Here is a 13,378-nt window from a genome sequence, read left to right as displayed (position 1 = left end):
TTTTTATAGTTTGACTTAATTTACTCTGAGCAAAGTACTGTTTTTGTGTGTGTTTTTTAAAAAAAAGTAATCTCACATCTTTGACTTCTCTGCTCCTGTTTTAGTCTCCTCTGGAAGTTTCAAGCTCTACTCTTTGTTCACCCTAGAGCATTTGAAAAGTATCTGCCCCAGAGAAGAAGACAGTGCCCAGCAGGTGATATTGCAGTAATACTCCCATTAGCTCCAGCCAATAGTCAGGGATGATGGGGGTTGTAGCCCAATCAATATCTAGAGACCACCAAGTTGGCTATCCCTTTCTGCCCTCTCTTCCCAGTTCTTAGTTCTGAGGGAAGGGCTACTGCTTTTGTCTCAGGCATTCACCTAGTCCAGAGAAGATCTTCAACCCCTTTTAAAGCCAAGGTCACCTAATGGGGAACAAGTAGTTTTCCTCTGAGGATGCAAAGTTTCAGACACCATCTTTGCCTTTGGACTGCTTGACCTTGCAGTGGCCTTCGGATTATTACTAGAGCAACATTCCAAGCTCTCTGCATGTGGATTTGCCCCTCATCTAGATCAGTGGTCCCAACCTTTTTTCGACTGTGACCCCTTTCAACCTCATTTCCTTCCTGTGGCTCCCCTATGGGCATAGCCAAGGGGGACAAGGGAGGCAGCTGCACCCCAATAAGTAAAAATTAATACAAATCAATACAAATTTGAGGTTCTGACCCCTAACAAAAGCCTGCCCCCTTCCTAGCTATGCCCGTTCCCCCCCCGGTCCCACCGGTAGAAAGGTAGCAATTTAAATGTTTTGTTTGTAAATAGAACATACTTTATTCATAATTCTTATAATTTATACAAAATACCATTACATAAAATGATAGGAACATAATGAAATATTGCTGAAGCAGAAAAACATAGAAATGTGGAGCTGGAAGGGACCCCGAGGGTCATCTAGTCCAACCCCCTGCAATGTAGGAAACTCAGCTAAAGCATCCATGACAGATGGCCATTCAATCTTTGCTTAGAAAACTCCCAAGGAAGGAGAGACCAGAACTTCCTGGTGGAGAGCCATCTTCCATGTATTATAAAAAGCAAACAACACTTATTTGACCCCAGTTATTTGACACAGAGGGGGAAAACTGTAGATACAGTCCAAAAGGCGAACAGGGAGTTCTGTATACATGGGAGAATTTTAGAATCACGTGGTCCTTACTCACCTGGTGCAAAAAGATCTTGTCATCCAGAGGAGCCCTGGCTGCCTAGATAAAACCCTATAGCCCCACATACCCTTACCTTGGAGTAAGGCCCATTGAACTCAGTGCAACTTTCTTCTGAGTAGATACATTACTATAATTTACTATATGCAAGTCAGCAGCACCCAGACATCCCTTCTCAGCCAGACGCTGGGGTGGATTTCATCCAGCGCCTTGCAGAGCTGGGCAGACACTGCCAATGGACCTTGTGCCCCTCGGTGACATCTGAAGGCCCTGATCCACTAGGCACGGGGGTGGATTGCACCCTGCACATTCTAGAGTCAGGCCCAGGCTGCCACTGGGCCCAACACTGGCAGCAGCAACAAGCAGCTCTGGCTCTCCCAGGCCTACCCATTGCCCCCCCCCATTTACCAGATCTGAGGGTTCTGAATTGCGGGCTCTACTGGTCCCAGATTCTGCCAACCTAGCAGTTTGAAAGCACATCAAAGTGCAAGTAGATAAGCAGGTACCGCTCTGGCGGGAAGGTAAACGGCGTTTCCGTGTGCTGCTCTGGTTCGCCAGAAGCGGCTTAGTCATGCTGGCCACATGACCCAGAAAAACTGTCTGCACACGAACGTTGGCTCCCTCGGCCTATAGAGCGAGATGAGCGCGCAACCCCAGAGTCGTTCGCAACTGGACCTAGTGGTCAGGGGTACCTTTACCTTTTACTGGTCAAAACGGGAGCCTCAGTGATTGTCCTCTCCCACCAGACTGCTCCAAGAAAATGCACGGGTAAAAACAAGTACTCAGCCCTAGTGGGCTGCCCCATTACCCGCTGTGAGTGGCCAAGCGGATAGCCAGCCAATCAGGCTTTTTCTTACTTTAAAGAATGATTCCCCACCCCCTTCACTTCTTACTTCCCTCTGTGGCCCCTTAGCCTCTTGCTGTGCCCCCCCCCCCATCTACACATTTTTTTACTTGTGCCCCTCTTGGAATATCCCAGCCTTGGGAAACACTGATCTAGATTTACCTTGCAGCAAACACTATAGTGAGCTGTCCATGGTCCTGAACTGTTCTACTCTATCCAGTGTTGCAGTGGTGGGGAATGTGCAGCCCTCCAGGCAACTCTCATCTGCAGACACAAAGGTCCAGGAGGAGGGCAGTTGTTATAGTCCAGTAACATCTCCAGGGCTATATGTTCTCCACTCTGGCAGTACTCTTCCCATGAGGACTTTCAGCCTTATTATTTGAACATATTTCTAAGGATACCAGGGGGATGTACAAATAAGCATGAATAACATTGTTCATACACCGTATCTAATAGATAATATATAATATTGTAAGTATGTTGTCATACTACAGTTTGCATGGCTATCAATAGGTGGCGCTGCAAACTAGTGTGAGGACAAATTTATCAGGAGGCCAGTGAGAAAACAAGTGGGTGGCTAGATGGCAGAGGCCAGTGAGAGAGCAGGTGGCAGAAGCTTGCAAAGGACTGGCTTGCACAGACCACAGTGGCCGAGAGTGGCAAAGTGTGCAGCCAAGGATGGTAAGACAGTGGTGTGGCAGAGAACTTGGAAAGCCCAACTGCTTTCTGAAGCAATGAACCCCTTCTTAAGACACCACAAAGCAATGTTATGGGGCGGGATGCTGCTTCAGAGAATGGTTTGTCTGGGTGGGTTTGGGGTGAGCTGTTAAGGGGAGGGAGGTGGGTGTTGGTGAGGTCTAAAGGAGATAAGCAGAGCTGGTGAGCAATGCAAGCAGGAGCAGAACTCCAAGTATGTACAATAAAAAGCAACCTTCATAACAAGGACGGCAAACCAAAACTGTCAAAAATCCAAAACAATTGACAGAGTAGAACTAAAGCAGCCCAACAATTTTAAATGCCTAGACCTGGGGTCACCAGTGTGGTGCAACCAATCAGTTTGTCAGTATCTCATACGGTGCTTGTGAAAGGTTCCTTCAAAAATCTGAAATGAATAAAAAAAGTTTGCTCTTCCTGTTCAGTTGCGGTTTGAACCATTGAGGCTTCCATCCTGTGTTTGTGTATGTGTACGCAAATGTGTGTAGGGTGTGTGTGCCAAACTGGGTTTTGACCCGGGTGAAAAAAGCCTAGTTTGGCCCTTGCATGCTCAAGGTAGTTTACAACTTAAACCTTTTAATGTAATTACAGACCTAGCAAATGTACTCATAAACAATAAATAAAACATCAAAAAATACACATCCAATTTGAACAATCTCCACATAAAGTATTATATCTAAAAATAAAGCTACAAATTAATATCAAAAACTCCAACAACCCCCTACCCAACAAAATCTCCTAAACAACACCCCAACCCAAGAGTCTGTTCAGCAGCCTCAGCTTTTGTAGCTGGAGTCAGTCCGGGCTTCGCCCTGCCAGGCCACGTGGGGAAAGGCCTGCAATTCAGGGAGCAGGACTTCCAGGATTCACAGCCAAGATGTGACTGGCACCCACATGGCACTCTCAAAATTTCAATAGTGCCAATTGGCCCCAGTGGGTTAGTGACATCTGGCATAGGCAAACAGGAGTCTCAACCTGGTGCCAGAAAGGGTGCAATGATGACACCAGTCTGTAAATGGTGCCTTGTGCCAAATCTCCCATTATGGTATGAACCTGGAAGTCTTCTTCTCAACCCTCTGCTCCTTGGTGAGCACCTTCTCTACAACTTGCTCTCCTGGCAACTATGGTGATGGTGTACGCAAAGTTTGATCGGAAATGACACCCTGTGTCAAACGGAAATGCCCTGTCTCCTGCTATGCTCTGAGACTGCAGATCTTCTTCTCAAACCCTCCAGTCCTTGCTTGGCAACATCCCTGCAACTTACTGTCCTACGGTGGTGTAAGCAAAAATTGCAAATAATTGGGCCACAGGGCCAAAGTCAGAGTCCCCATTGAAATGGAAACATTACGACAGAAAAATTCCCATGGGAATTAAAGGCCACCCAAGTAGTTTCCACATCCGTCTTTGATGACACTGGAGTAATTTAAATTTGTGACACAGTTCAGAGTCATGTCGAAGGCTAAAAATGTCTGCAGAAAGTCCGTTCTTGCCCCCCACAAAAGAAAGTGCCATTACAACAAAAAATAGGATTCCATGACTAGGCTTTGTTCAGTGGACCTACTCACTTAAGACTGCAGGGAAGCAATAAAACTAAGTGGTGCTTTTTATTATTTCTGCCCCCCACCCCCTTCACCAGAAAGAAATATGTCTAATGAATGTCTCATGTCTGAAACACTGGGCTGGATTCATCAAAGGGAGTCAGTAATTACCAAATTGAGAGAATCATGAATTGCTTTTCTAAATTTGAAAAGCACATCAAGAATAGATCAGGAGCAGGCAAAATTAATAGTTACGAACTCATTTCCATAGAAATGGACTTATTAGCAAGCTTGCCAGCTGCCTAAAATTATAAGGTCTTTTCCTTCTGCTTGCAGGAAATAACCATGTTGAGTTTTTTTGTTTTGTTTTTTAAACCCAAATCAAATATTTTCTTCCCTTCTTTCAAAATTCCATTGAAACTTGAATTTTGCTAAGTTTGCAGAAGGTGGGGAATATCTCTGTTATTGGGCAAATTGAAAATAAAATGGTGGAGGAAGAAAGTACCAGAAAGAGAGGAGGAGTTTATGCAAGTTTGAAGTTTTGTCTTCCTTCAGAAGGAACGTGGTGTGCGGTGCAGAATCACTGGAACAGGGTTTCTTCTAACAGGATTGAGGACTGTGATGTTCTTATCATTTCTTATGACAGCTAATCTGTAGTCAAGTTCCAGCCTGAACAGGAAGCCTTTGGAGTCAAGGAGAACCAATGGCCAGCATGCATGAGCAGTCACTAGAATACCTTTCCTCCCTGTTGGTTTATTAAGAATATTTATAGGCCATTCTTTGGCAATGTCTTCACTGAATCTTGAAATAACATAATTAAAGCCACCATTTGAAATGGTAAGTTCAGGCCAGGGATCAGCTGCAGCCCTGCAACTCTCTGGTTTGCCACTGGGAGAAAAGGGTGCTGGACTTGCTGCTGGCCAGATCTAGCAGGCTCATCTTATGCTCCTATCATGGCTGTGCATCTTGACTTCTCTGCAGTTATGGAGACTGAGGTACTAAAGGGGAATGAGTCTGCCAGGCCTGCATCCAGTGGCTGCACCGCTCCCCCAAAAGGAATGGACAGATACCCACTCAAGACCCGCTCCCTGCCTTGCTTGCCTTTGCACCTGACCTGGGAGGGCAAGGACCTGATTGACTCCAGCTACAAAAGCTGAGGCTGCTGAAGAGGCCAGAGACCACCTTGGCTGTGATTGCTGGAAGACGTGGTCCTTGCCTTGCTGGCCTTTTCCCCACCTGGCCTGGAAGGGAGGAGCCCTGACTGACTGACTGACTCCAGCTACGAAAGCTGAGGCTGCTCAACAGACTCTTATAGAATCATAGAATCATAGAGTTGGAATAGACCACAAGGGCCATCTAGTCCAACCCCCTGCCAAGCAGGAAACACCATCAGAGCACTCCTGACATATGGTTGTCAAGCCTCTGCTTAAAGACCTCCAAAGAAGGAGACTCCACCACACTCCTTGGCAGCAAATTCCACTGTCGAACAGCTCTTACTGTCAGGAAGTTCTTCCTAATGTTTAGGTGGAATCTTCTTTCTTGTAGTTTGGATCCATTGCTCCGTGTCCGCTTCTCTGGAGCAGCAGAAAACAACCTTTCTCCCTCCTCTATGTGACATCCTTTTATATATTTGAACATGGCTATCATATCACCCCTTAACCTCCTCTTCTCCAGGCTAAACATGCCCAGCTCCCTTAGCCGTTCCTCATAAGGCATCGTTTCCAGGCCTTTGGGTTGGGGTATTGTTTAGAGGTTTTTCTTGGGCTTTTTGTTGCTGTTATTGTTATTATTATTTTTTTATCTTTACTTTTAGATATTATGAGTTATGGGAAGACTGCTCAGTTTGGTTGTACACCTGTTGATGAGTTTTATTTATTGTTTATGACTACTTTTGTTATGTTCATAATTATGTAAATCTTTTCATGTTGTAGGGGACACGGGTGGTGCTGTGGACTAAACCACTGAGCCTCTTGGGCTTGCTGATTAGAAGGTTGGCAGTTTGAATCCCCGTGACGGGATGAGCTCCTGTTGCTCAGTCCCAGCTCCTGCTAACCTAGCAGTTCGAAAGCACGTAAAAAAGTGCAAGTAGATAAATAGGTACCACTCCGGCAGGAAGGTAAACGGTGTTTCTGTGTGCTGCTCTGGTTTCGGTGTTCTGTTGCGCCAGAAGTGGCTTAGTCATGCTGGCCACATGACCCAGAAAAACTGTCTGTGGACAAACGCTGGCTCCCTCGGCCTGTAAAGTGAGATGAGCGCCACAACCCCAAAGTCGTCTGCGACTGGACTTAATTGTCAGGGGTCCTTTACCTTTACCTTTTTTTTCATGTTGTAAGCTGCCTTGAGCATGTTTCCCCCCACTATGGAAAGGCAGCATACAAAATAAGATAATGGTGGTGATGATGATGTACTTACATTTTAAGAAGTACAAATCAGGAAGGTTTGCATTCAAATGCCACGTGAACCAAATCTCTCTCTGATCCCTGTATTGGGCTCCTGCCTCCCCACACCTTCCAGGCTGGGCACTCATGTTCACTTTCTGCATTGCATGTGCTGTACTGGGACCCTGCTGGTTTTAGCAGCTTCTTCATTGGGCCATTACTTGCCTGCCCTGAAGAGTGGAACTAAGCTGAATGGTGCTGCAATAGAACTGCTAGCCCTTTTGCAAAGCTAAGCAGGGCCTGGTCTGGTTTCAAATTGGATGGGGGAACCACGTGTTGAGATTCCTGCATTGCATGGGGTTGGACTGGATGACCATCGGGGTCCCTTCCAACTCTACAGTTCTATTACTCTCTGCGTTGAACAAGTTCCCCCAGCCTTTTCTGAAGGTCCCTTGCAAACTTGGGGATTTTGCTGAGTTCCTGAATGTGCTGATGACAGACACAACTTGGAACTGACAGTTAATAACCTTTCAAGCCAGGGAAGGAAGTACCAATCAGTCTTCATACTCTAGGAAAGGCTCGGGGTCAATGGGGTGAGTGTTAGAACAAAGACTCCCGGGACGGCAAAAGGGCTGTGGACCACGCAAGAGGTGAAATAAAATAAAATAAATCCACTTTGGAAAGTTTTCGTGCTGTGGCTCATTATAACTATGACCTGGGAAGAGGCACGGAACAAGGGCCACAGGTTGATTGCAGTCTTCTCCGTGGGGGATTCTGTGTCCCAGATACTTCCAGGCTTGGGCCAAATGATCTGTCTGTGAGTTGGAGGGATAAAATCAAACGTTCAAGGAGTAGCAGAAGTGTCACAATTTTTTCAGAGGGCTCAATGACTGCCAACGTGTAAAGCATTTTCAGTGGCTGGTAAGCTCACTTTGTAAGAAGTTTCCTCTGGGGGATATATATATATATATATATATATATATATATATATATATATATATATATATGACAGTCTCAGACATGAAACCTAATTAGAACAGAACTGCTCTGACAGGTGAGTACAGCTGTTTCTGCAGCGCCACTAAAAAAAGGAGATTAAGACAACGCAAGCACCTTGTCTTGGGTGTTTTTTGGTTTTTGGTTTTGGAAATGCCTGCCCTGCTTGGTGTATGCAAATTGTCTGCAGATGAAAGGAAAGAAGGGCATCACCAGTCCTTAACTTTAAAGCTGCCTTCATTGGAATTTTGCAACCTTCACCCTTTTACTCAACCAGAGTCAGACCTGCCCCCAGCATGAGGATTATACGAAAAGCTTTCCTTCTAAAACATTGTCACGTCCCACTCCCTTTAGTATCCTATGGTAGGGAAAGATAAGGTGGCACCCTCCAGATTTTGCTGGACCCCAATTCCCATCATCCTTGACCATTGGCTACACTGGCTGGGGATGATGGGAGTTGTGGTCCAACAGCACTTTGAGGACCACAGTTTCCTGCCTATTACACACCCTAGCTATTCCACGCCTCTCCCATTGTGGTGCCCCCCAACTCCCATCATCCCTGGTGAACTCTAAGAACATTTGGAGGGAATCCAGTTTGGAGAAAGATACATAACACTGGCACAGCTAGGCATCCCCCATAAGTGCAATATTACTATTACTACTACTACTACTACTACTACTACTACTACTACTACTACTAATATATTTATACCATCTGTCTGGGTTTCTCCAGCCACTCTGGGTGGCTTCCAGCAGAATATTAAAATACAATGATTAATCAAATATAAAAAGCTTCCCTGAACAGGGCTGCCTTCAGATGTCTCCTAAAAGACTGATAGTTGTTTTACTCTTTGACATCTGGTGGGAGGGTGTTCCACAGGGCGGGCGCCACTACTACTGCTGGTTCCCTGTAACCTCACTTCTCGCAATGAGGGAACCGCCAGAAGGCCCTCGGCGCTGGAACTCAGTGTCTGGGTTGAATGATGTGGGTGGAGATGCTCCTTCAGATATACAGGACCAAGGCCGTTTAGGGCTTTAAAGGTCAGCACCAACACTTTGAATTGTGCTCGGAAACGTACTGAGAGCCAGTGTAGGTCTATAAGGATGCATATGGATGCCGACTCTTGCAAAGATTACTCCAGGCTGCATAGGTTGAACTACTGGAGCACAGACTGTGGCTCTTCAGGTGTGCTGGGCCTGAAGCTCTCAACAGCCTCTGTACAATTGGGCCCAGAGCCTCGGAGATGCCACAGGGGCACCTCTGAAATTTAAGACCCCAAGGTTATGATAAGGAGGTATTAATCACCCAGTATTGTTTTTTAGTTATACTATCATACCGTACCTTCCAAAGCCTCGGGAGCTCTGGAAAACTGTGTTTCCTAGGGATTCTGGTGCTCAGAATTCTACCTTGGCCATTTTCACTGGGCGTAATGTGGCCAGTTTATTGGCCTTGGACATTGACAGGGAACCAGTGGCCATCCAAATATGGTTGGATTTCCAGCTCCTATCAGCCGCAGCCTTTCTGGGCAATTGTCAGGGATGATGGGGGTTTTAGGGAGACTGTGTTGCATCATTGTGTAATGTTGCATGGAGAAAGCTTGGTTGGGGTGGGGATGATGGCCAGCACTGGTGGCTGCAAGGAGCTTCCACTGTTTCCCACTGTGAAAAACGGGGGGCTGCAGTGAAAGGGGTGAGTAACTTCACTCTCCTTTTGACCCCCTCCAAATTTACCTGCGAGTTCTCCTAGGACAGTGATGGCCAAACTCGGCCCTCCAGCTGTTTTGGGACTACAACTCCCATCACCCCTAGCTAACAGGACCAGTGGTCCGGGATGATGGGGATTATAGTCCCCAAACAGCTGGAGGGCCAAGTTTGGCCATCAGTGTCCTAGGAAAAAGCTTGTTGTCTGGCTCCAGTAAACAGGAACAATTAGAAAATTTGAAGATCTACTGTTCTGAGAAGGGGATATGTTGGCTGATTTAGGTGCTCTGACAACAACAGGCATATCTAAGCCCTCTAGTATGATTGCCAGAGGTGTCCCCGCCCCCCGTCCAGCAACAATTTAAGGAATCTCATTTTTTTCTTTTTCTGTCCAAATATGAAACGTTTATGTAACATGTTAAAAAAATGATTCAATTTCAAATTCCCAGTAACACCACCTTTTAATTTTTCAGGGCGAATGTCTCTTCTTACGAGATCTTTCAGATGGATTTTGAGATAGACAACAGTAGTGGCCTGGTGGGGGCCCAGCAAATCACCTGGCAGGTGGAATACCCCCGAGATGAGTCTGTGAGCGAGCTGGTGGTCTCGGAGATCTTTGTCAGCCAAGCGACTTTTGCAGGAATTGTTCCACTTGCGATGGTAAGAATCTACCTCCTCCTTTGTTATATTATTCTGTTTCATGTTTCATTCTGTTTCTGTAGATGTGGGAATTAGGGAAGGAGAGAAATATTTCCTGAAAACTGCTTTGATTGTTAGAATGCTCACCTTGCCCAGCCCCATTTATTGTCATCTATTTTTTATTTGGCATCATCCTTTGCCTCCTGGTATTTGCATCTCCCTCTTTCATGGATGATCCCAGCCAATCAGCAACCGCACAGCTGAATGGGATGACATCACAATGATACATAGGCAATCAGATTTAGCCAAGTGAGGAAACCAAGCCCGTCTGAGAGAAAGGGGAAGAGAAAATGGTGTGAATAGGTGACATTTTTGGAGGTGTTCCTATAGTTGGTTGAAAAGATTGTGGGGTTTTGACAGACAAAACCAAAAATGCTTCTGAAAAGCAGCAGTCTTTGGGTTCAGCCTTATGAATCCTTAATGTTTGTTCAAGGCAACTGGATCTGCTAATTTGCATCTGCAGTAGAAAGGTCTCAATGCATAAACTACATCTCAATAAGATTTTTTATTTACCTGATGTTTAGTAACAGCTCCTTGGAAACCATTAGAGTCTATTGTGTGATTCCACACACACCCCTTTTGAGGATTATGGGCCCAGTACATGATAATCGCTCCTCTGGAGCTGTTGCCTTCCATTGTGTTACTGGAATCTCCATGCATCCACACAGCGGTGATAGGCTACAATTAGCTGTAGCATTTTCATTTAAATTAATTAGCTGGCTCATGCTGGAAACTTTATATCTAAACCAAACAAAGTGAACCAATGGTGGGGAAGGCCTGAATTCTCTCCACTTCCCAGACCTTTGCATTTGCTAGTCTTCCATCACAGTCTTGTGGTGTTTTTAATAAAAGAAGTAATTTCAAAGGTCTTGGTGGACCCAAAATGGACTTCCATTTTAGCCCCTGTCCCATATGTACATGTAAAAAAGATCCCATGGGATCAGACCAACATCCTGTTATCCAGAATAGTCAGCTGGATGCTTCCATAAGCAAGGTGCCTGCAGTTTGTTCCCCTGGTATTTATTCCTCTGAAGCAAGGATGGGCAGAGGGACACAGTTGGCGCTGTGGTCTAAACCACTGAGCCTAGGGCTTGCCGATCTGAAGGTCAGCGGTTCGAATCCTCTTGACGGAGTGAGCTCCCGTTGCTCAGTCCCAGCTCCTGCCAACCTAGCAGTTCGAAAGCATGTCAAAGTGCAAGTAGATAAATAGGTACCACTCCAGTGGGAAGGTAAACTGTGTTTCCATGCGCTGCTCTGGTTTTGCCAGAAGCGGCTTAGTCACGCTGGGCACACGACCCGGAAAAACTGCGGACAAACGCTGGCTCCCTCGGCCTGTAAAGCAAGATGAGCGCCGCAACCCCAGAGTTGTTCGTGACTGGACTTAACTGTCAGGGGTCCTTTACCCTATTTTTAAGGATGGACAGACCCATCTCAGTTCTTCATGGGGGCCGGACTCAAGTTGTGGTGACTGATGCTGTGAAGCAGAATTCACCCAGTTTTGGATTGTTCACCCACTAATATGAGTCATACCTCAGTCAGTAGGGCATGGGACTTCTAATCTCAGGGTCATGGGTCCGAGCCCCATGTTGGGCAAAAGATCCTGCATTGCAGGGGGTGGACTAGATGATCCTCATGGTCCCTTCGAACCCTATGATTCTATGATGCCCACTGGGACTGGTAAGGTAGAAGGCAGGGAGCCCATACAGGAGGTGGAGCTAGAGCTAATGTCAGGTAGCGGCAGAGTCTGGCTTTGTATTTTCTTTGTGCCAAGAGGGGGCAAAATGCACATGTTCACAGACATTCTCATCTCAAGCTAATATATGGTATGGTAGACCCTGGCTTCTCTCTTTGATGTTGGCTTTTGCTCAAAGTTTCTGGGCTCCCAAACCGGAAAATCTACAGCTATTTTTCAGTGTTCCTTTTAAAATGTCTCTTGTCCTCTTGACACAGCTAGGGAACTTGCGTCATTCTCGGAGTTGGGCTCAGTTACAATTCAGAGTAAGTCCCAGTAAGCCCTGATGCTGTGATGGACCCCTCTGATGGTGATAGCTCTGTTAAGGATCTTTGAGCTGGGATCATCTCTTTTAAAAGTCAGACAGCCTCAGAATTCAATGAAACCATTGGGATGACCTCATTGGGGAGGAAGAAGAAAGATTTTGCTGCTGCTGTTGGCATCCATCTGTCTTGGGAGACAATGGAGATGAGTGCACTTCTGGGAGTGAATTCAAACTGCTGGAAGGTTGCAGCGCCCGCCGTGGCTGTAGACACCGACACAGGAAAGACATGTTTTGTTGCAGTCGGGGCAGATGAAGGCATCTGGTTGTGCTGCTGCAGATGCACCATGGTGTTTCTTCTATCTATGCTTCTCCCAGGCCCAGCATTCATTCCTCCTCTGATCACTGTTATGGATGCACAACCTGACTTCCTGTCTCCAGGCACTGTGGTCGTCCCACATAGCAGGGTTGGTGTCGCCAGCCTTCATGTCATGTTTGCAGCCATCTTTGTAACACAGAGTTGTTCTGCCAATGGGTGGGGTGCCTGAAGCCAGCTCCCCTAGAGCACGTCCTTGGGGAGGAATGATAACACACAGGATTTATTTGCCACATCAGCTAATTAATTCATTATCAAATAAAGTATCCCTCCTTTTCCTGAAGGAGCTCAAGGTGGCATACATGACTCTCCCTCTCTCCCTAGCATTCTCACAACAACCTTGAGAGGTAGTTTAGGCTGAAAGTTCCCATTCAGGCAAATGAGAGGCATTATCTAAGTTCAAGAAAATATTCCAGCTAAGCAGATAGAGTCAAGGATGGTGCAAAGCAAGGTTGATGCAGTTGGGGGGTGGATGGACTGGGGTGAGGGTGTGTAGCTGGAGCAGGTCTCAAGAACTAGGGGCTTGGAGGGCTGCATCCAGCCTCCAGCAGTGGTGACCGGTGCCCATTGGCAATGGTAGGGCAGAAGGCCAGGAGGCCAACAGTAGGTGGAGCAAAAGCCAATGCCAGACAGTCAACTAATTTTATCTCCATCCTCCTTCCTGTTGAGTTTGATGAAGACAACTTTGGGTCTAAGGAAGAAGGAAGGTGACAGCCAGAGCTACCCTCTGGACCAGTTGCTAGGCAAGAAGACCGGCAGATGGGGACTGGCTGAGAACAGGCCAAGGTTGGCTGTGCAGTGCCCCCATTCACTCTGGGGGCTGCCACTGGCCCCCAGGCCTGAAGTTTGCTACACCTGAATAAGGCTTCACTTCTCAATTAGTTCTCATGTTTCTTGACAAATTGCTGCATCCTAGATATGGCTCAGTTCCTTCTGCTCACA

General features: G+C 46.4%; 1 protein-coding gene across 2 annotated transcripts in view; it reads left to right on the top strand.

Annotated features, from left to right (window-relative positions):
• The window catches only part of TMEM132B (transmembrane protein 132B), a 363,463-nt gene that overhangs the window by 247,035 nt on the left and 103,050 nt on the right, over positions 1–13,378 (top strand). For both annotated transcript variants that reach the window (XM_053368114.1, XM_053368115.1), the window contains one exon: positions 9,841–10,027. In XM_053368114.1, the coding sequence (XP_053224089.1) occupies positions 9,841–10,027 (187 nt within the window). The remainder of the gene's footprint in view (positions 1–9,840; positions 10,028–13,378) is intronic.

This window comes from Podarcis raffonei, chromosome 16 (assembly GCF_027172205.1).
Source record: "Podarcis raffonei isolate rPodRaf1 chromosome 16, rPodRaf1.pri, whole genome shotgun sequence".
NCBI lineage: Eukaryota > Metazoa > Chordata > Lepidosauria > Squamata > Lacertidae > Podarcis > Podarcis raffonei.
Note: the sequence above shows the minus strand (reverse complement) of the source record. Positions and strands in the feature narration are given on the sequence as shown.